Source organism: Erinaceus europaeus, chromosome 8 (assembly GCF_950295315.1).
Source record: "Erinaceus europaeus chromosome 8, mEriEur2.1, whole genome shotgun sequence".
NCBI classification, from domain to species: domain Eukaryota; kingdom Metazoa; phylum Chordata; class Mammalia; order Eulipotyphla; family Erinaceidae; genus Erinaceus; species Erinaceus europaeus.
Window position 1 is genome coordinate 85,146,367 of NC_080169.1, and position 24,410 is coordinate 85,170,776.

The 24,410-nt window shown below is 33.9% G+C and overlaps 1 protein-coding gene across 1 annotated transcript in view; it reads right to left on the bottom strand.

Annotated features, from left to right (window-relative positions):
- The window catches only part of TFEC (transcription factor EC), a 74,211-nt gene extending 50,140 nt beyond the window's left edge, over positions 1-24,071 (bottom strand). The window contains exon 1 of the mRNA XM_060196474.1: positions 23,679-24,071. Within this exon, the coding sequence (XP_060052457.1) occupies positions 23,679-23,885 (207 nt within the window). The 5' untranslated portion in view covers positions 23,886-24,071. The remainder of the gene's footprint in view (positions 1-23,678) is intronic.
- Positions 24,072-24,410: the final 339 nt, after the last annotated feature.

The window sequence follows — 24,410 nt, forward strand, 5'->3', positions numbered from 1 at the left end:
CCTAAAATTATACAGTTGAGCTTGTCTGATTGAGATATAAATACTGAACAAAGTAGAGCCTGCTCATCAAAAGTTTTACTTACTTGGGTTTTGAGTAACTGTCAGCATATTTCAGCACAGCATTATATAATTCAAAGCTATTTAATGGATAATAATATAAAATGTGATTGTAGCATATTCCTACACTCGCAATCACTTGAATTTGGAGCATTCCGATGGTGAGTCTTTGAGAAGATATTCATTCTTTAACAAGGCATAGAAATTAAATAGAGTTTTTCCTAATTCAGTAGTGTTCCTGCAAAAGCACTTATATTTACACTATAAAATTTTTAATTCCCTTACAATTACTTTGTGATTTTTCTAGTTTCATTTATATGCACTTTGTTTTGTTTATGTGACAGTCTCAGTAAGAAACAATATCACTTCATAGCTTTTCAGTAATCAGATAAATCAGCAATACCAGTGGTTTATGTAGTCTGATCTTTTTTTAAGAGTATGCATATTTGATTTTTGAGCTACAAACATCAGTTAAACACATCTGAGACTGACCGCTTTGTGTTGGCTTCAGAACATGACAGTAATACACACACACACACACACACACACACACACACACACACACACACACACACGCCAAAGTCAACTGGCAACATCACTAGTAGTGAAAAAAAATTACTATGAAACATGAAGATAACTTAAACCACAATACTGTATAATGAATTTAATATTGCATTCACAGACTTAGGATTCATTAATTTTACAAATACTTTTGAGTGCTTACTACAAATCACTTCTATGCCACTATAATGTGTTCTGGGGATTTAATTACAGGCAAATTAAGCATATAATTTTATCACAAGATGACAATTTCTTTAGAAGTTGTCAAAAAAGAGAATAGAAAAAGAAAAACAAGCAGAAAGACCTAGATAAAATGAAAAGTCATTCAAATCATAGTTCACTGATTTATTCACAAAACAGACATGTATTTTCCCATCTGGCCACCTGTTATATATAACAAAAGAGAACAAAGTGAAATATGATCACACATTTAACAGGTAAAAAAAGTCAATGAAACAATCTGAGAAGTGACTAAATTTTCAAGTGCCATTAGTAAAAAAAAAAAAAATGGGGAAACACACATGACTAGGAATATGAGGAGATGTAGTTCCTAGGCTGAAATTAGAGATAAATTCCATGAATTAGATATGATAGAACAGCATCTGGAAGATGAGTAGTAAGTCAAAGAGAAAGATTATAGGAAAAGGATTTTATAAAGATGGAGCAGAAAATGCATAGTGATTAGTGATAAGACTAAAGCAGAGGCATTATTGTATGCTATAAAATTGTAGCAGTCAATATAGTCAGTCCAAACTATGCTGTATGAAGCATCATTTTTCTTTCTCTGTTCCTTCCTTCCTTTTTTTTTTTTTTTTTTTTTGTCATTGCAATGACTTCACCCTTCTGAACTGACTGCAGTGCAGTGGGTTTGGGTTCCAACCGAGGTCATGAAGTATTTTATTTTCTTAAAATAAGGAAGGGAGTAATAATAAGTAGTTATACTGGGTAAATTTTACGTGGATAAAATTAATGTAAAGAAGAAAGGACTGTTTAAAAGGTCACATAATGGGTCAGAAAGATGGTTAACTTAAATATTCTTCCAAGTGTGTGATGAGGGTTCTAGCTTGACTTCACTGAAGGAAGCTTGGTTTTGTGGTTTCTTTCCTCTCTCTTGCCTCTCAGTCTCACTATATCTAAAAATGTTTAAAAAAAAACAAACTATGCATGTGTATCTCTTCCGATACAAGTAGCTGAATTCAACAGATGTTTAAAAATGGATTAAGAAATGCATAGCTTAAGTATCTGATTTGATAGTAATGCCCTTCATAGGGATTTTTTTAAATGTTTCAGAAGGTATCGAAAATCATATGCATTATTTTGAACATACTGAGTTTGTGATGTTTTGAAGGTGGTCAAGACGATTTGTGAAATAAGCAGCTGAATAAATGGATCTGAAAACTGAAAATTAAGGTATGAACTGTGAATAAAATTTTCCAACTATCTATACTAATATAAAAATTATAAGATAATAATTGAAAAATGTACAGACTTAGAAGATGAATGATCCTAGAGCCTAACATGATCTTCCAAGTTTAAAAGACACACAGGAAATCTATTCTCTTTCTAATATTTATTTTCCCCTTGATCCCATTAAGGATATTTGTTTGTTCTTGCACATTTTACAAAGTGATCATTTAAGGTTTTTATATATCACATTGCCAAATTCTATTCTTTGGTTAAATAATTATTAGTTGACCCTATTTCCAAAATTTTTGCACATTAACCTTAGATAGAGATGTAGCCTTCTTTTCCTAGTACAATTGCATTACTTTTTATACTATGAGGTCTCACCCTCTTACCTATAATTCCCAAATCCAAAAGGATATGACAATCAGAAGTTTTATTTTTGTTGGGTTTGTTGCTGCTTCCAATTTCATTTAAAATCATTTTGGTGGAAAAATCAAAAGTGAAATGAAGTCTATTCATAATTTTCTTTTCCCTACTTATGGTGGATTTTCTTATGCATTGTTGCAGATATATTAGTGTACATGTGAGTTTTTTTTTTAATTTCTTTTTTTTTTAAAGATTGGCATATTCTTTTTTTAATATTTATTTTATTTATTTATTCCCTTTTGTTGCCCTTGTTGTTTTATTGTTGTAGTTATTATTGTTGTTGTCGTTGTTGGATAGGATAGAGAGAAATGGAGAGAGGAGGGGAAGACAGAGGGGGGAGAGAAAGATAGACACCTGCAGACCTGCTTCACCGCCTGTGAAGCGACTCCCCTGCAGGTGGGGAGCCGGGGTTCGAACCGGGATCCTTATGCCGGTCCTTGTGCTTTGCGCCACCTGCGCTTAACCCGCTGCGCTACAGCCCGACTCCCCATGTGAGTTTTTTTTATGTAGTCTAGAGCTCTTCTAAAGGAATGATGAGTAGTTATATAGAAAAATACCTTTCTACAATTAGAATATAGTAAATTGTGAAACATGTCCCAGGTGATAGATTTTGATGATAGATTTTACATATTTTTTCTTTACTGAAAATATTATAGAAAAATTATGTTCTCTGCATACATACCTTTAATCTTACTAGATTATAAGAAAAGTTTCAAACTAAACTCTACAATGAAATTTTAAGTCAGTGTACTATTTGATTCCATTTTATTTTTAGAAATCATATCAAAATTAAAATTTAGCACAGTCTATCATTTAAATAAATAATGTGATCAAGAACTGTCTATTTCAAGTTATTAATTCAGCTGAGAGAAAGATGTATTATCCCCTTAATAATAAGAACTTGACTAGGTGTTATATATTATCAAACATATAGTCAGTGCAGATGTCTGTTTTTAAATGAGTTAATATTTAAGTATTAATGCTCTCTATAAATGTCACATAGATTTCAATTGTTTTATATCAGTGTGGAATTTTACAAGCTAATTAGTTAAGTCAGATTCAGCACAATGTATTAACTTTAAGGAATATTTATCTGACTTCATTAAAGTTTAAACATTAATATTTATTAATGCCTGTCTAAATATATTTTGCCTCAGAAATCAACAATTGCGGTTTTTTATACTTCACAGTTACTTTCAACTTAAAACAAAGCTTTCATGTAAAGCTTATATGTTTTACTTCCCATGCTTGGTATAGTGACCTTTTGATATGATTTTCATTATGAAGTTGTGAATGCTCTTTCAAGGTTGCAGAGAGTAAAAGAGAAATAAGGATGACTTATTTAAAAGGTCATATTTCAAATATCTTGGAAAGTCATCAATGTGTTTTCAAATTTACATGTTCTAAAATAGAAAGTTATAGCAAGAACATGAACAAAAATTTAAGCCCTCCTCCCCTTTAGATTTGCCATCTCTTTAATCATTCTGATAAAAAGTATTTTGTTCATGCTTATTATATCTTAATTACTGTATTTGATATATCATATATATTACCGCCAGGGTTATCACTGGGGCTTGGTGCCTGCACTACGAATACACTGCTCCTGGAGGCCATTTTTCTCATTTCGTTGCCCTTGTTGTTGGGCTTGCTGTAGCTGTTATTTGTTATCATAGCTATTGTTGTTGTAGGAAAAGACAGAGAAAAATCTAAAGCAGAGAGAAAGACGGGGAGGGGGCAGGGGTAGACACCTTCAGACCTCACCGCTTGCAAAGCGGCCCTGCTGCTCAAAACGGAATCCTTAAGCCAGCCTTTGTGCGCTTAAGTGCTGCGCTACTGCCCAGCTCCAGATATATCAATATTTTATCAATTTACACAAATCTAATGAAATAAACGCAGAGGGTATTTAATGTAATGATTTTTAATAGAAATGTATATAATTTTTAAGAATTTAAGTGTATTTACGATTTATTCCATTAAATTTACTGATTAAGTTTTCATTCTGATGATATAAGCAATTCAGATGGGTTTATATCATCTTAGACTTGAAAACTTTTCATGTCCTTTATCTACCTTATGAGTTGATGTATGATCATCAATTAATGAAGTCATTTTTATCATAATAAAATGTCGCACTAGAACTGCAATGTTCTAATCTAACCATTTTCTAGAGAATATGATCGGGGCATTTTATGTAGTTAAATATTAAAATAATCTAATTGAAAATGAGACTTTGAAATTATTCATTTTGATTGACAAACTGGAGGAGAAAAAGTCTTTGTTTCAGATCATTTCCATCACTCAGTTTCTCTGAATATAAATAGTATTTCTGTTAAAAAAGTAAATTCTATGTTGTCTTTGTTATATTTAACTAATCAATATAATAATTTTGGCTTTCTGTGTCATAAGAACATATGTATTGCATTTTCTACATTAATCAAAAATTTTCAAGTACTGGTAACTTCATGTAAGAAAGGCCTTCAGTTACACAGATGTATTTTCATTTTCCCTTGTCACTGAAGAGCAATGTTCCTTCAGAATCAAGGTAATATAGTTTCACTTTAAATTTTTTATAGTTTTAGAAAGTACATTGCCATAAAACTTAAATTGATTGACGAAGCTGATTACAAAACTTCATAAACTAGTCAAAAGCTCAACAAAGCTAAATAATAGTAATCACAGTCACAAGTTGAATCAAACATTCCTAATATCTGAGTAAAAGCTTTATCCTCTTTCTCTAGATAAAGAAACCAAGCTTAATCAGAATAACAGACAAAAGAGAAGAAAAAAAAAAAACCTCAATTTCTCACTTCTTGTTGCTATTTTCTTACTTTTTCTTGCTTTCCCTATTTCCTTTTATTTGATCTATACATCAGATAAAAACTATTGTGAAAATCCTAGTCTGCTTTCTCGAGAGAAATTTTATTCTTCTTATCCTAGATTTATTCTTTCAACTACAAATTATTTACATTTGCTCACAAGAATAATAAAATTTAACTGTATTATACCATTAGAAAAATATATTCTATACTTGTATACAAATAGGAATGAATCAACTAACTCTGCTCTTTGTAGAGAAAACTTAACATTTTGAGTTGCTTCTCCACAACTAACCAAGCTTGACTTGATTCACTCATTTTACTTTTCTTTCACCAAATAAAAACATCCAATAACATCATGGTTCTTTAGATAGTATGGGACAAGGTTATTGAAACCTACCATCAGTAAATACTCAGGCTGCAAATGCTGTTTCCTTACTTTATCTTGCTTTTCCTATTTCCCTTTATTTCATCTATACATCAAATAAAAACTATTGTGAAAATCCTAGTTTACTTTCTCAGGAGAAATTTTAGCCTCCGTTTCCTAGCTTTATTCTTTCCTTAGTGGTATTTTTATCTCTACCTATTGGTGGTGTTGAGGCTCAGACCTGCAACCTCAGGAAAGCAAGTCCTTTGCACTATCTGCATCTTCCTAGCACTAAAGGTTACTAAGCAACCTTTAGTGCTTATTCTAAAGAAGAAGTATAACAAACAAGTGTATATGAAAATTGATATGAATCAAAAATAACAAAAACTCATTTGTCAAGTCTTTGTATTGCATCAATCACATCAGAGAAATAAAGAAAAAATCCAGGTCACACTAGAGCTTTTACTACAACTATTTTACTGTAACTTCAGAGATGAGAATTCAATAAACTGGTTAACAAACTAACTTGTACAACAGTCAATTAGAATAAAAATTTTCAAAATTTTTAAAAACTACAAAAAAGGACAACATACACATGTGAAAATTGTTTTAGTCTTTTTAAACTTTTTTCCAATTATGTCAAATGATTCTATGATAGATAAAATAATGGCTCTTCCATCAACAATGTCCTCATATTAAGCTCCACATCCTGTGGATGTATATCCTTACATACAAAGGGAGTTTTGCATGTTGACTAATTTAATGATCTTGAGATGGAAAGATTATCATGAAATATTTGGATGACCCCAACGTAACATTCAGATAAGGGAGACAAAGGGTTACAAGTAGACAGAGATGATGTGACTACAGAAACAGTCAACAGAATGACAAGCATTGAGCCAAAGTGTATGGAAAGTTTGTAAACTGAAAAAGACAAGGAAATAGGTTATCTTTTAGAATCTCCAGAAAGAAACTTTGATCTGTTGACACTGACTATAGTCCTGTAAATGATTTGGGACTTCTGTCTTCTAGAGTTGTAAAATAATTAAAGTGTGCTGTGAAAGTTTTGGGAATTTGTTATGAAAAAGGTCCTTTATTTCAAGCTTCATTTTCTAATTCTTATAACATTAATAACTTCATTGTTGTCATCTAAGAAATAATACCTAGATATGCTGGTATTGTGTATTTCCACATGATAGTTTAGTTTACCGGATGAAAATTCTAACATAAATCAGTTTTCTACATCCAGTGGCTTTAATTAACATTAAAATATTACTAAAATTATTATGTAGAAGTTACATAGAAAAAAAAAGTCTTGCTTCCTTTCCCTTTCTTCCTTCTTTCCCCCTCCTTCATTTCTCTTTCTTTTTTTCTTCCAGCTTCTTGTTCTCTTTCCTGTTTCTTTCTTCCAAAGTATAATTTAAAGAAAGTTCAGGTAAGAATAAATAGAGAAGTAGGCACAAAGAAGCTCATAAAGAGGAATATTGTTTTGAATACTCTTATAACTTGGTATGTAGTAATATAAACATATAAGACTTTTATCTATCTAGTTACATACTAGTATTTCAAAATTATACAACAAACAGTCAAAAATAGATTCAGTGGCTATCAGAACAATTAGAAGATCTTCGTGCTAATCTAGGAGAGAGGAATAGAAGGCCCAATGTATAACAATACACCTACTATTGGAAATACATGTGAAATAATATCCATAGCATAGAGGAATTGAACAAAAATATCCATAGGACTTCTAATTTGTTTGTGTGTGTGTTTTAAATTTTATTTATTTATATATTCCCTTTTGTTGTCCTTGTTGTATTATTGTTGTTGTTATTGATGCCGTCGCTGTTGGATAGGACAGAGAGAAATGGAGAGAGGAGGGGAAGACAGAGGGGGAGAGAAAGATAGATACCTACAGACCTGCTTCAAAGCCTGTGAAGCAACTCCCCTGCAGGTGGAGAGCCAGGGGCTCGAAGTGTGTGTGTATTTTAAGAAAGTTAAATTTGAAAAAAAAATTGTTTATATGAGAGGGGAAGAAAAAAGTGCTCAGATTTGATAACTGCTATGCTGAATACTGGATCTAGGACCTCCTTCATGCTAATCCTCTACCAAGATACAAGCCTGTTAGTATCAGATTACAAAACTAATTTATCTAATATCCAAAAGAGAAATGAAGTAAATAGCAACATGTGCACATTTAGAAGTACAGATTTGGTGCTTAATTTACAAATCACTTAATCAGTGCTTTAGGCAAATACACATAAGTGGGAAAGCTAGAATTATAAAGAATTATAGATTGATAGAAGATCAATCTATAAATGACAGGGGTTGGAAAGACTAAAGAAATTCAAAATAAAGTGTGATCAAGGGATCCTGGAGGTAGTACAGTGGGTTAAGCGCACATGGCGCGAAGCGCAAGGACCAGCATAAGGATCCTGGTTCAAGCCCCTGGCTCCCTACCTGTAGGGGCGTCACTTCACAAGAGGTGAAGCAGGTCTGCATGTGTCTATCTTTCTCTCCACCCTGGCTTCCCCTTCTTTCTCGATTTCTCTCTGTCCTATCCAACAACAACAGCAATGGCAACAGTAACAATAACAACAACAACAACAAAGACGGCAATAAAATGGGAAAAAATGACCTCCAGGAGCAGTGGATTTGTAGTGCAGGCACTGAGTCCCAGAGATAACCCTGGAGGCAAAATAAAATAAAAGAAGTTTTAAAAACAGGAAAAAAAAGAAAGTTTGATCAAAACTAGGACAGAATCACAAAATAAAATAGGATGAAGTTTTGAAGAGGGGAAAAAAGTGGCTAATAAAGTCAAATGCCATAGGGATGTGGGAAGAAAAAGGGAAGAAGATATTACTGACAGACTGGGAAGTAATTGGGTCACTGGTGACCCTCAAGAGAATGATTTCAGGGTCTTTGTGAAAATGGAAGTCAGCCTGCAGAGACTGGAGAGACACTGAATTGTAAATGAGAAGACCTCAGGGTATAGCACTAGGCACCTTTTGGTTTTTCACCACACTCTCCTTGCAGAAGATCTCACTGTTCATTTTACCTATATGCTAATGATTCCCATATTTGCATTTGTGTTCCAGAATATGAGGATGGAAGTTGGGGTGCAGTTATGAAGTGAATTGGAGGTACTACAGGACGTGATATAGGCACCTTTCTTTCTCATCTATGTAGATGCTTACTTCATTTTTCGTTTCTATTATTTCTAACATAAATCCATTCAATCCACTCTCGCTTAAAACTGTAGCTCAAATCTTGCCATCTTTTTACTTCTTCTACCAGACCTGTATTCCCAACCACCATCATTTACTATGACTCTTTACTAAGACTGAACTCCCTATTTCCCTCCATTGCACTTTATAGCAATTCTTTATATAGTCTTCAAATGGATTTTAAAATCATAAAATCAAATTTTAGCTATACAGCTTACATATGTTCAGCTGCTTCACGTTTAACCTAGAATAAAACTTAGTTACCTAATCATGGAATCTAAGAGTCCACATACTTATCCAGTTTCATAGCATGTTTCTGTTCTCATGTGCAGTGTTCTGAACCACTGGACATTTTATTGTTGTTGTTGTTAAAGCGGTAAATCTATCAGTCCTTTCTCAGAGTCTGTACCCTCCCAGCCTCGAATATTGTGTGTGTGTGTGTGTGTGTGTGTGTGTGTGTGTGTGTGTGTGTGTGTGTGTGCGGGAGTTCTTTAAAGGACTATTTACAGAGGGCTGGGAAGTAGCACAGATGGTTAAGCACACATGGCACAAAGCACATGGATGGGAGTAAGAATCCCAGTTAGAGCCCCCAGCTCCCCACCTGCAGGGTTATTCCAGGACTCAGTGCCTGCACCACTGAATCCACTGTTCCTGGAGACCATTTTTTTCCCTTTTGTTGCCCTTGTTGTTTTATCATTGTTGTGGTCATTATTATTGTTGTTGTTGCTGTCATTGGATAGGACAGAGAGAAATGGAGAGAGGAGGGGAAGACAAACAGGGAAAGAAAGTTAGACACTTGCAGATCTGCTTCACCACCTGTGATGCGACTCCCCTGCAGGTGGGGAGCCAGAGTCTGAACCTGGATCCTTATGCCTGTTCTTGTGCTTCGTGCCACATGCGCTTAACCCTCTGCGCAAAGGCCTGACTCCCATAATTCTAATTTCTAATCCATATGGTGTTATTTACTATTTCTTAGTTACATTCTAAATTCTTTTTTTAATTTTATTTATAAAAAGGAAACATTGACAAAAACTGTAGGATAAGAGGGATACAACGCCACACAATTCCCACCACCAGATCTCTGTATCCCCTCTCCTCCCCTCCCCTGATAGCTTTCCTATTCCTTAACCCTCTGGGAGTATGAACCAAGGGACATTATGGGGTGCATAAGGTGGAAGGTCTGGCTTCTGTAATTGCTTTCCCCCCTAAACATGGGTATTGACAGGTCGATCAGTACTCCCAGCCTCTCTCTCTTTACCTAGTGAGGCGGTGCTCTGGGGAAGGATTCCAGGACACTTTGTAAATTCTTTTTTTTTACTTATCTTTATTTATTTATTGGATAGAGACAACCAGGAATCAAGAGGGAAGGGGGGATAGAGAGGAAAAGATACAGAGACACCTGCAGCACTGCTTCACCACTTGTGAAGCTTTCCTCCCTGCAAGTGGGGACCGGGACTCAAACCTGGGTCCTTGGACATTGTAGTGTGTGGCCTCAACCAGGTGTGCCATCACCTGGCCCCTCATTCTAAATTCTTAAGGACAAAGAATTTGGCATAGGTAAGTATATGGCTAAAATAAATAAGTGGTGACTGAAATTTAAAGCAAGAGAACTAGTAGTTTAGGCAGAAATATTATCTTTCTATGAAATGAGAGAAAAGAGAGAACTTTGATAAAGCTATTCATTACATTGTTGAGAAAAACTGTGAACATCTCTGTAAATGTCTCCTTTTATATTGTTTTTTTTTCCCTTGGGAAAATTCATTTACTGAGAATGTGGGCAGAGGTGATGAAGTACAAGGTTGGATGAGAGAATAAAAATACACAAAATGAAATAACCAAATGGAATAGGAATGACTAGGAAAGAAGGATGCCAGCTGGATGACTGTCTCAGCTGAGATGGAAGGCCATCATATTTTTATTGCCACTTGAGTTATCACTGTGCTTTCACAACAAATCCAGTGCTCCTGGTGGCCCTTTCTTCTTTTTCTTTCTTCTCTTTTCTTTTCTTTTCTTTTCTTTCCTTTCCTTTCCTCTTCTTTCATTTTACTGTATTAACTTCTTTTGATAGAAACAGAGAAGTTGAGAAAGAAGGGTGAGGAGAGAGAGAGAGAGAGAGAGAGAGAGACCGAGACCTGCAGTACTGCTTCACTCCCAGTGAGTTCCCCCCTTGCAGGTACTTGAACGGGCTCTTGAACGTGATGGCATAGTGATGTTCACACTGTACAATCTTAGCCATCACTTTATAAAGTTGTGATAAAACTGTTTTCTAGGCAAAAAAAAAAAAAAAACTGGAAGACTGAACTGAGAAGTTAACGTAAACAAGGATTATGAAGTGAAGCAGACTATGGGGAAAAGAACTAATTCTTTGAGAACTTAAAGGAGTGAGTGGGATAATGACTAATTGCAAAAGGGAGCAAAGGTCAAGGGATGAATCAGACTAAAGTAAAAACATGAATAAGAGAATTTGAGAGACAAGAGAGAGCCAAGAACATTGGATTAGTCCCTGAAATCTGAACCTTAGAACAAGGTGCTTCACAATTTAGCACTGTTAACTTTTACAAAATTTTTGTCTTTGTCTTCAACTGTTCACTGTGATAGATAAGAAAAATATTCAACATTATGATAGACATACATGTTTATTAAACTAACTACTTGTGTGGTGGTAGAAAAAAGACTACCATAATATATTTATTGGTAATATATATTTGTTAATTAGCCAAGCTTCCTCTTATCATATCAATGAAAGTTATCTCCAAAAGCTATAAGATTAGAAATGGTTTTAATTTTCTTCCCTCCTGCTTGCAGAACTATTTATAATGACACACTGGCAGTCACTCACTTTAAATATATATATATATATATATATATATATATATATATATATTTATACATATATATATAGTGTACACACATTTATATATATATATATATATATATATATAAAGAGAGAGAAAAAAGGAATGGAGAATCCTTAAACAAGTAAAAATGGAAATATATTATTATCTTACAATACCACTGGCAGGTATTTATTCAAAAGACATGAAAAAATTAATTCTAATGGACATATTCATCTCCATGTTTATTGATGCGTTATTTACAATTGGCCAAAGGGTGGAAGCAACATCTACAGATGACTGGATAAAGAAGTTATGGCACAAGAGTCAAGCGGTAGCACAGCGGGTTAAGCGCACAGGGCAGGAAGCACAAAGACCAGCTTAAGGAACCTAGTTCGAGGTCCTGGCTCCCCACCTGCAGGAGGGTTGCTTCACAGGCGGTGAAGGAGGTCTGCAGGTGTCTATCTTTCTATCCCCCTCTCTGTCTTTCCCTCCTCTCTCCATTTCTCTGTCTTATCCAGCAACAACGACATCAATAACAACAGTAATAGTAACCATAACAATGATGAAACAACAAGGACAACAAAAGGGGGAGAAAAATGGCCTCCAGGAGCAGTGGGTTGAGCCCCAGCAATAACCCTGAAGGCAAAAAAAAAAAGTTATGGCACATGTACACAATGGAGTACTACTCAACAATTTAGAAAGATAATGTATCCTTCAGAAAAAATGGATGGAATTGGAGGTGATTATGTTTAGTGGAGTAATTAAAGAAGTGCAAGACAAATATTGGGTGGTTTCAACCATATGTGGAACATAGATAATTAGAACTAATGAACTGCAAATAAAATAAAATAAAAGTATTCAACCTGTCCCTAAGACCTTTGGAGAACTCTGGTAGTTATCCCTGGGGAATTGGGGACAAAAAGAATTTTGGTGGTGAGAGTGATGTGGAACTGTAGTACTATTACCTACTAATCTTATAAACACTATTAAATGATTAATAGAAATTATGAAGAAAAAAAAAGATATCCATAGACTAAGCCACAACACAGTGGTGGATTCCACAGATCATTGGTTTTTAATATTGCCCACCATTTAATGACCAATGTCACAAATTATGTCTCTCTGCTATTTTTTAAATATATTTTTTAATCTTTATCTTATTTTTATATATTCTGTATAGAGAAAGAGAGAAATTGAGGGAAGCTGGTAGAGAGGGAAAAAGACGTAGGAACACACCTTCAGCATTGTTTCACCATTTATGAAGCTCCTCTGCTCCTCCTGCAGGTGGTGACCATGATCTTGTACCAGGGCCCTTGCACACTATTATGTGTGCACTTTGCCAAGTGAAATGCTACCCGGACACTCCTATCTGATACTGAGCTAGTCTTTAAATATTCAGTCACTAAATTATAAGGTAACTGCAAAATTAAATCCAAGGACAATAATGAATCTAATATCTAACACTTATAGTATGATATATTTTTTAAAGTATGTTACTATTTATAGATATTCTTATCTATTAATAGTTTTGTTATCTCTTATTTGGACCTTTATATTAGGATCCCTATTTGATTTGCATTATGAGTAAGGCTCAAAGAAGTTAAGTGAATAGTTGAGGGAACATGCAGAGTTAAAAATCAAGCCAAGTCTTCTTCCTTTTTTTTTAAAATTTATTTTCCCTTTTGTTGCCCTTTTTTTAATTGTTGTAGTTATTATTGTTGTTGTTATTGATGTCGTCCTTATTGGATAGGATGGAAAGAAATGGAGAGAGGAGGGGAAGACAGATGGGGGAGAGAAAGATACCTGTAGAACTGCTTCACCACCTGTAAAGCGACTCCCCTACAGGTGGGGAGTCAGAGGCTCCAACAGAGATCCTCATGCAGGTCCTTGCACTTCGCACAACATGTGCTTAACCCACTGTGCTACCGCCAGATTCCCTCTAGTCTTCTTATTTCTACTACTAACTCTCTTAAAAGTTAAAAAAAATATGTTAATTTTTGTGTTATATACTTACTGATAAATACTGAAATGTTGTCTTGCCAATAATGGATCTTTGAACATTAATTGCCATGTCTCAAGTAATCATCATGGTAAGCCAATGAGAATAGCACCCTTATACTCTATGCTTCTGTAGGCATGGAAAGTAGAGATAGAGGAGAAAAAGTTTGGGAGTTCTGAAGCAAAGCAAGGATTTAAATCCTCACTTGTTTCACTACTGTATCTTTGTTCTTCAACATAGGTGTTCTTAAAACAAATTTCCTGATTCTCAAATGAACATATATTTCTTGTTTTTAATATCTTTATGGGGTGATTATGGTTTATGGTAAATTAATTTGGTGGTATATGTGTAAAATTTCTCAGTTTTCCGAAGAAATACTCTCACTTCTAGTCTAGGTTTTCCTCCACCATCATATTTCTTAATGACAATCCCTAGTTTTGAAGAGAAGTCACAGTTACAGGTGTGTCCACATGAGTTGCCAGGGAACTAAATTTATAGATTTTTTTTTTACCCTAACAAAAAGATCTTAAAGATGTAATGTTTGAAACATAAAGATTGTAATTGAAACATTATTTATAATGATCCTCTAACATAGAGAACATGTAAAATTTAAAGATAGGCTGATGTACTCTCTATAGAATTATTTAAACTGTGAGGTTTTATGTACTTCTCTCTTCTCAGATAAAAGAGTTTATGTCTAAAAAAAAGCTTAATCATAAAATGAAAGACAAGTGAAATAACCTTCTTTTTCCTCTACTAAGCAAGAAGTTGTAATAAATAGTGATACATAAAGTGACAGTATATTAATACAAGAGAAACTTGATACTAAACAAGCTGTGCTGAGAAAATTATCATTATTTTAGTCATTACTAGCATGGTAGTCCTAGTGTTGAGCGTATTTCATGTAACATATTAAAGTCCTAGATGTTTAAAAAACATTTCCATGGGAAATGTTACAATTTTCAGGGAGTGGAGATGATCATATGAATGATCCTACCAAATAAAAGCACGATATTTCAAATCCCCTATGTAAATACATTAGCATAGTCAACCAATATAAACTAGACCTTATAAAAATGTGCTTACTACAGACAATAACCTCATTATTTTCTCTTCATAAAATCTAACATTGTGATGTGAGAATAAATCATCTGTTCCATCTCCACTGTATTGTGTTTGTCGTGTCCAAACCTGTAGGCTCACTTTAGAGTGAACTTCTCAACTGAACATAAAACTTCATGTATAAAGACTGAGTTTTATAAAATAGCTTAAATAATAATGTCAACCAGATTTTCTTATAATTCATAAAATTTTTGCTTTTGATTTTGTTTGTTTTTCTTTTTTTCCCATATAACTTCTTCTTCTTGGAAGGTTTATTACTATTGGCAAGGTCAACTTTGCCTTACCACAAGACACTAGTGACTGGATTGGTAACCTGATATCTGAAAAATCGTTTGCTGTCATACATCTCGCATCAACCCCTCAGAAAAGTAAGAGAATATGATACCTTAATAGGACTTAGCCAAGTAAGTATATAGTTTAAACTTTACTGAATGCTATGAGTGCATAGAGGGAAAAATGTGATTATTTGGTAATCTATAAATATATTGCCAGTTTTAGCAATTGGCAAGACATCTCACTTTCAGAAAGTCAACTGCTGCAATGTGTCACTTTCAGACTTTATCCTAGTGGTCCCAGGAAAATAGGTACAGATTTCAAATAAAGTTATTTAAAGTAGATTCTGGTATACAGACACCCACATCCTCCAAAGTTAAATTTTCCTGTTAGACTGCCTCCAATCAATCTGACCATTTCAACTTGACAGGCAGGCCAGTCAAATAAGCCGTCACAGTGGGCCAAAAATCTGTCACAATGGTTTGCTTAACTGGTGATTACTTTTTGACTGACTTAAGCAGTCAAGTTAATCAAAACACTCAGACCAGCTCACCCATGTATACAGAGTCTCAGTTCTTCCTGTTTTTGTAGGTGTACTCTGTTTATATATTTGAAATGGGTTTTATTAAATTACATTGTTGTAAGTTGTGAACAACTCCTTTGACAATTAGGGTTCTCTTCAGGGTTGATCCTCTGCTTTAGTACTGGGAATAAAAGGCTCACTGGGACTGCCTGAAAGTTAGACTGCTGGTGTAGAGAGGAAAACAAGAGAAAAGCATTCTGGGAGCAAGAAAACCTAAAGGTCCTGGCATGCTGTGAACTTCTAATGTATCCTAATGTTAGGACAAATTAGAAGCATCTGCCCCGACAAGACAATTAACTAGCTGTACACAATCAAATAAAATTACTTAGGACCCAATGAAGGAATTAGAAACAATAAAATCACTTTTGACAGTGATAACCCACTCTTGGTATAATAAGCACCATTTTTTTGTTCGAAGAAAAACGGGCTTTAAGAATTCACCATGCAGGAGCTGCTCAATGGCACACCTGGTTGAGTACACATATTACAATGCACAAGGACCCAAGTTCTAGCCCCTGGTCCCCAACTACAGGGAATAAATTTCATGAGTGTCAAAGCAGTGTTGCAATTGTCTCTCTTAACTTATATATCCTTACTTAGTTGATGTGGAGGTTATCATAAGATAGAACCCATGTTTTACAAACCTGAGACTCTAGGTTTGATTCTTGGCTCTGTATATGCCTAAATCATGCTCTAATCAACTCTCTTTTGCTCTCTATTTTTCTGTTTCATTAAGTAAATACATACTTGAAAAAGAAATCCTTCGGTTAACAAGATAACTCATCTGGGTTATCTGTGCCTGCTTTGCCATGCTCACAATCCAGATTGGCAAAATGTTGATGCTATAGTGTTTTTCCCTCTACCCTTCTTTTAATCAGTCCTTGTCTATATTTCTCTTTTGTCTTCCTATATGAAAAAATCAACCTGCCATAGTGAAGTCTTGGGGATTAAATATATAAACAAATAAACATTTTTAAATGGAGCCCCTAATGAGTTTAAAAATTGGCATGAGGTGAGGTTGATTTAATTTTTTACCTTATAGAAATGGCAACCTTGAATAGCAGTCTAATGTTTTAGAAGCACTGTTCAGAAAGCAGGAAGGTGCTTTTATTGGATTCCTTACTGAAGAACTATTTTCTCTTGGACCAGATATTTCCCTTCTAAGACATAAATATTCTTATATGTACAATAGACACAATAATACCTCTCAATTCCCAAGAGTATTATGATTACTAAATGAGTTAATAGGAGTGAAATTCTTTCAAAAAGCTTGGGAAGCTGGGGAGCTACCATAATGGTCATGTGAAAGACTTTCATTCCTAAGGCTCCAATGTCCCAGGTTTAAGTCCTGCTCTCCCTCTTCTCTCTCTCTCTTCTCTCTCTCTTTCTCTCTCCTCTTTCATTAAAATAAAATACAATAAAACAAATAAATGTATATTCAAAAATCTTATAAAAATTAGCTTACTAAGAATAACAGATGTTTGCTCTGGAGAGACATTCTACCAGAATAAGGTGGTCTATTTCAATTTCACTTAAGCAATAGTCAAAGTACCTTCTTCAAGTATTCTGACAAAGAACTAGAATTTTCTTTTTTTTTTTGCTGTCTTATCACAGTAGACTTAACACTTAATATTTTTATCATTTCTGGCAACAATGTTCATAAGTATATGGTTGAGTTCCTTCCTTCCTTCCTTCCTTCCTTCCTTCCTTCCTTCCTTCCACCTCCAGTCGCTAAGACTTGGTGCCAGCACTAAGAATCCACCACTCATGGTGGCCTTTTTTTTTTTTTTCATTGGATAGGACAGAGAGAAATTGACAGAGAAGGGGGAGACAGAAAGACACCTGAACACCTGCTTCACTGCTTGTGAAGCATCCCTTACTGCATGTGGGAAGGCAAGATGGGGGCTTGAACTGGGATATTTGAGCCAGTCTTCACACTAGTATTATGTATGCTTAACTGGGTGCACCACCGCCCTAGCCCCTAGTTGCGTTTCTAGTTGCCTGTTCTATGCAGACATTGAGTTAATTGCATAACCCTCAACTTTCTCATTAGATAATTATGAAGCAGATCTTGAAACAAAACCACCTTACATTAAAATCTGCCATCATTCAATTATACCATGTGATAGGGTGGATTTTTAATTAATAATAAGTAGTATATATGATTACTCTGGAAAAGAAAAATAATTGCTATTGCGAATGTAGAACTTTATAAAAGAAATCTTAGTTTACTGTGCCTTTGAAGTTATTGCAAGTAAACCAGAGCAACTAGAATGAGTGAGCATTGACTAGTCATATCCAGAGTTCTTCTTCTTTCCACTTCCTATATTATCACTTTGGGTTCAAAAATACCTGGAAAATAAAACCCACATGTTTTAAAAGAGATTAGAGCTAGGAAATATTTCAAAATCTGTTCACTCAGCAAATACAAGGCATAATGTCTCATTGATTGAAAGTGGACTAAACATCAATTAGTAGCCTGCAAAGTAAGCAGTGCTTTTGACATCAAAACAATTATATGCTATCTTCTTGGGTGACATTGATAAAGACAGTAATTTCAGACAGTAATGCACAAAAAGCTTAAAGATGCTGAAGGTACATGAATGAATGATACCTCTGGGAAGAGCCCAGACTTCCAGCTAAAATTCAACATAGGAGAGTGTAATCCAACGAACAGGATTAACATCTCAGGAGACTTGCCCTGAGTCAGTTCATCTTTCTGTGATGCCTTCTCCTCGAGATGGAAATAAAAACAGTGAACTCTCTTAAATGTGCCCTATGGTCTGATTAAAGATTGAAAAGGTCTCTAAAAATCTACAGCACTCCCAGAGAAAAATGCTAAATATCATTATTATTATTACACCAAATGCCATAATTTGGTCTCCTCAGATTCCCTTTTTATGTAGATTCCATCAAACTCTGACTTTTGACTTTTTGCCTCTCTGACCAAATCTCTAATGACAAAGCAAAGGGAAATGTTGAGGCAATTAGTGGGAAATGGAAGCAATTAATTCCCTTTTTTAGTGGAGACCTGGCAAATGTGAACCAGTTTAACCAAAAATAGTCAATGACCTTTCTCTGACCAAACTGAAGCAAATCTACTTGATTTGTCTCTAGTTATCCATCTACTGCTTCAACGTTAATGAGTCCCTTCACTTTCCACCTTTCTCTTATAAAATAGGGCCACCGATTGTGGCCCCTTGTTACTTCTGCAACTACTATTTTTGCAAATGTAGTACAGTCTCAAAGACCCCATTATCTATGTGTAAGCCTAATCAATTTTTAATACAGCTATGGGTTCTGATTTCTCCCAGCTCTACTCTCTTGAACTGTTTATCTTTGCTATAAAGAAGGGTTCTTTCTATCTTTCTCTCCCCCTCTCTGTTTTCCCCTCCTCTCTCCATTTCTCTCTGTCCTATCCAATAACCAGTGACATCAATAACAACAATAATAACTACAACAACATTAAAAAGACAACAAGGGCAACAAAAGGCAAAATAAAAAAATTTTTTTAAAAAGAAGGGTTCTTGTTCAAACTAAACGTAATATGGCAACAAAGAGAAAATTTAAACTTAAAAGTGCTCCCACCAAAAAATAATGTACAATTTACCTGGTTCTAAGTACCATACAAACATACATCTAAGCACTGTCTAAACACTATAGAGATCTAAATTCAAATCGTTTGTGCGTCACTTTCTTTGGTCACTTTGGGAAAGTTAGCTATTCTTCCACAGCCTCATTTTCTTTTCTAAATAATGGAACTAGCAGCACTTGCCTCAAGAACACTGTCAGGAGCACAAAAGGTGTCACACATAAAATCATGGAAACCCAGTCACTGTTAGCTATTACCAACTGCTGAAGAGAAGATGCATTGATGTAATGTAGTTGATTTTCATACTCATAAAGTTCTAAGATGGACACTATCCAAATAGGAGTAGTTAATGCTCACTGTATCTCTTTTATTCCCTCCAAGAGATGACTTAAGATTTTAGCATATCAATTATTTTATAAACTGTTTCCTACTCCTGACATATTCTTCAGATGTTGTTATTTTTATTCTGTTTTGTCTTTGGAAAAAAATGTATTAAAATTAATTCATCAAATTTGTTGCTGCACTTTTTACTGCATATGTTCAGTGAAAAAAAACTAGATGAGCTTAGATGCTACTTAATATAACTAGTGTTTTATGTTGAAATAGAATTGAGACTAAAGTGGTAAGGCGTTTTTAGAAAATATGCAGAAGTAAAGATAGTAAAAATAAAAGACGAAGTTATTTGTGAAATTATGCAGAATTGTTTCATTTTCTATTCAATTTTGCTCTATAGAGAAAGAGTTCTATAGGTAAAATCCTATGAGATCAGGTAAAGGAGATATAACCTCTGGGAATGCTTTGTTCTTTAAAAATCTCTCAGAAATGTGATATAAAATATCCCATTTGGATTAGAAAAGAAGTCTTCCTCATTAGGATTATGACTTGGATTTCCAATGTTAAAGTTTTCATTCCCAATCTAAGTTTTATATTCTAGAAGTAAAATCAGAACCACACTTTCAATTTAGGAGACCTAGATTTTGTCCTTCAGGAGAACTTCCATCATTGATACTATATATTAATTCAGCTTAATATATTCAGCAGACACACATACACACTTATTCAAAGTCACATGGCAAATTAGTAGCAAGCCAAGAATGCTGAACTTCTGACTTCCTCTTTCACACTGTGTTCTATCTGCACTAAACCAAGAAACCACAAAGAAATTACTGAATCACTTATATCTGCTTGATCCATAGGATTTAATCCATATCCAGTTAAGTAAATGTTACTACATTAAAAATGATGTGATCGGTTATCTTTGATTTTCTTACATAGTTGGTTTATCATATTTTTAGCAGTGCCTTTGGTTTTGCCTAGGTGTAATGACTTTGCATATTGGTCCTTGTCCTCTTAAAGCAGGAGCACTTAGCAAACCAAATTATGTAACTAATATAACTCAATCTGTGTTCCAGGTTTTGTTTGTTTTTACCAGAGCACTGATCAGCTGGTTTATGGTAGTGCAAGGGACTGAACCTGGAATTTCAGAGCCTTAGGCATGAGAGTCTCTTTGCAAAACTATTATGCTAGCTACCTCCACATTACAATCTTTGTTCCAAACTTTCAATCAGAAAACCTAGCTAAAACACAATCAGATCAGGCTATTTCTGCTGTCAAAATCCTACAGTTTATACAAATATAGATCTTTGTGATATATCCCTGGCTTAACTCTTCAACCCTGTTTTCTGTTATTCCTCATAATCACCCCTATTTCTAGTCCAAAGCCCCAATATTTTTTCACAGTTCTATACAAACTAGTCTTTGGCTTCAATGCCCTTTTCTAGCTCTTTGGCTGACTAGAGAATTACTTATTATTTTTTAAGATGCATTTCAGTCATTTCATTGAATCTCTCCCATTTAGACTCATATTGAAATTTGGTTTCTCAACCAGATGTGCCACCACCCAAGTATGTTTGGAATTCATACACATTATTACTATAACACTTGTCAGTGTGATTAAACTGAAATGCTCATCTGTGCATTAGTAGGTACCACATCTCGTGTACCTTAGCATCATTAAGTCCTAAAGTAGAATCTGATACATTCCTCTGCTTATATTTCTTTGAGTTAACAAATTTGCAAAGAAATCAAATATATTATTGATCAAAATCATGTGTTCTCTGCTCTCTCCAATGAATAATGATCGGTCAAGCTTACTCACTTGGCTTGGTTTGTTCAAATCTCAATTTTTCAAATAGTGTGTGTCCAGGTGTCCACAATAAGTATTCAAAAGGTCAGTAAGATAAAAGGTGGTTCTTTGCAATAAAAAAGTAATAGATGTTTTAAAATTCCAGAGCAGAGAGAACATAAATAATATGAAATCTACACACAGGAAAAATAATTATATGTATGTGATCAAAAACAAGTAATTCTTCATGTGAAAAGTGCCTTACATATGTTAAGTAAAAACACTGCAGAAAAGGGAAAATAACAAGATGGAAAGAAACTAATGAGATCAGATATATTGGATGCCTCTTACCCTCAGATTAATTAAGCCTAAAAGTTAACCAGAACTTAAAAATCTGATAGAAAAAGAGAGATGCTGACAAAACTTCTGTTGCACTCTTCACGTTGTCAGTTGGTTCAAATCCATTTAAATCTGCATAGGATCAAACAAATCAGAGTATAATCATCTTAGCTGTTGAATTCCCTGCAGATATGAGTGAAACATGAGTAAGAACTAGACTTAACACTGTGCATTTGTTTTGCTTTTTAAAATTTCGCCTAATAGTATGGAATTAGCAGCCTACTACCTATAAACATTGTTGCTTCAGATTCTTTTTTACAACTTCATTGCTTAACTCAGTTTGGGTTACTATGAGTTAATTAAATGTATCTTCATAAAGAACTTGACATATCTAATCAATTGTATGTAGTTTTATTTTTACATAGATTCACAAAGAATGAATACATTTCAACATACTTTTATTATTTACTAATATTGTTCATATTCCTCTTGAATCGTATTAACTTATTTACAGTCATTGTAAGAATACTTCATTTCTTTCAGTTTCTTCTTTGCTTATTTCTCTTTTCTGTCTATTCAAGACATTTTCAATTTTAATTTGTACTTCCATTATGCTACTATTTTTGAAAATTTAACATAGCCTAAATTTAAACCTTATATTTAAATTCTTCACAATTATATTGCTATCCAAACTTAAAACTAGTCCTTGTGTCATTAGAGTGACTTTTAAGAAACTGTCTTCAACTTATTTCATTTTTATCAGCTCCAGGTTCTAGCCCAGCAAAATATGCCCATACATTTAACTAATCTACTGCTCTGGAGTGAAACTGAAAATTAAAGATAATAGTCATCATCAAAAACAAAGAAACAAACAGTATGAAAATTGTATGTATCCCAACTGTTTTATTTTCTTATTTTACTAATAAAGGTAAAAATAAGTTTGGACTATTTAGGTTAGCTTCCACCAAATAAGTAAAATATTTAATATTAATCTAACAGTTGAAGTGTAAAGCCACAATAAGTTTCATGTAAAACAGAAGCAAAACAAAATTATCTGAATAATCTTGATAATGACCTCCATATTTTGCTTTACTCTGTTTAGCTGACATGGGCTCTGAACTAGGAAGAGTCCTGAAGATTATTTTAAAGTCTCTTAATATTAAATGAAGTTTGTAGAAAATAAGTTACTAATAAGTTCACTGAAGTAAATTAATGATCAACCAAGTTTAATTTTTCTCAAAATGTCTATTCCCAATGTAACATACTAGTAGAGTATTATTAGTATGGGATAATTGTAATGTGTTTATACAAATATATAATATTCAAGTCCCCATTAACAATCTTCAAATTATTACAATAGAAAGTACTACTATAAAAAAGTATTGCTTTATGGTACTTAAGAAATATATCAGAATCAAATCTACACACACACACACACATACACACACACACAAATAATGTTAACCCTGCAAAAATAGCATTCACTAAAATACTACCTGATCTTACTCCTGCTATCAAAATAATTTCATTTTTCTTAACTTTAAGAGCCAATAAAATATATATTGCTAAAATGTAAGCAGAAATTAACATTTACTTATAAAATAATGTATATGATGCCATAAAATGTTAAATCATGTTCCAATTTAGTAAATATCCAAGAATATTACACTAGAAGAAGAAATTGCTTTGGTTATCATGAACTAAAACAGTGATTTTCTACATCTTGATTAAAATAAGACACTAATGTAGAGTTTCAAATATATTTTACTCAAATTATGGAAAAATCACAGCTTGACTATTCTACTCCCCTGATACCTAGTGATCATGCAAGATGAAATAATAATTATAAGCATTCCATATATTTCAAAATAAAATAGCTATTGATTAGACTCATCTTCAAAATATGTCTAAAGTACAGGAAATTAACCTGCCAGTTTAGTTACCTACCAGCAATGACTGGATTCTATCAGTGTTATCACTTCTATAAACAGCACCAAATTCTAATCCTTCTTCCCATAACATAAACACCATGCCAAAAGAGACAACCAAAATAAAGGATCTGATCATATGCAATGAATAGTTTTGAGTGGTTGGAATCCAGTTCGTTGAGGAAAGAGAAAAGAGAAGTGGCTCACTGGGGCATTTCCTGAACATTGGTTGGAATTTCAGTTAAGGAAGAAGAAATGACACAGCAGTTTCAATTAGAGGGACTTCCTTTCTTTATCTGAAATACGTTGCCATTTTGAGAAGCAGAACTTCAACAGAACTATTCCAGAGCACAATGGACATAGTAACAGCCTTCTTTATTTCCATTATTGCTCCATAATTAACATTTATTTTTTTTTTTTGCACAGGCACTATATGACTGCTATCAAAATGGATTGTCTACACTTAATTGTAACACATTAAGTTTGCCATTTCAGCATTTTTTTCAACAAAGCTGTCTGCACTCACTTTCAGTTTTAAGAATTGCACTTTTTAAAAGTTATATTCCAAAGGGCCCATGACTATACTAGCTTTTATTTATTTATTTTTTCTTTTCTGAGCCTAATATCTGACATGCAGGTGAACCCAAGTTATTGTTAAAGGGAGATGGTGTCATGGCTGGAAAAAGGACCAGAAAACTGGATGAGGGAAGAGAGTAGCTCCCTAATATGAGAAAAGTATATTAATATTGTT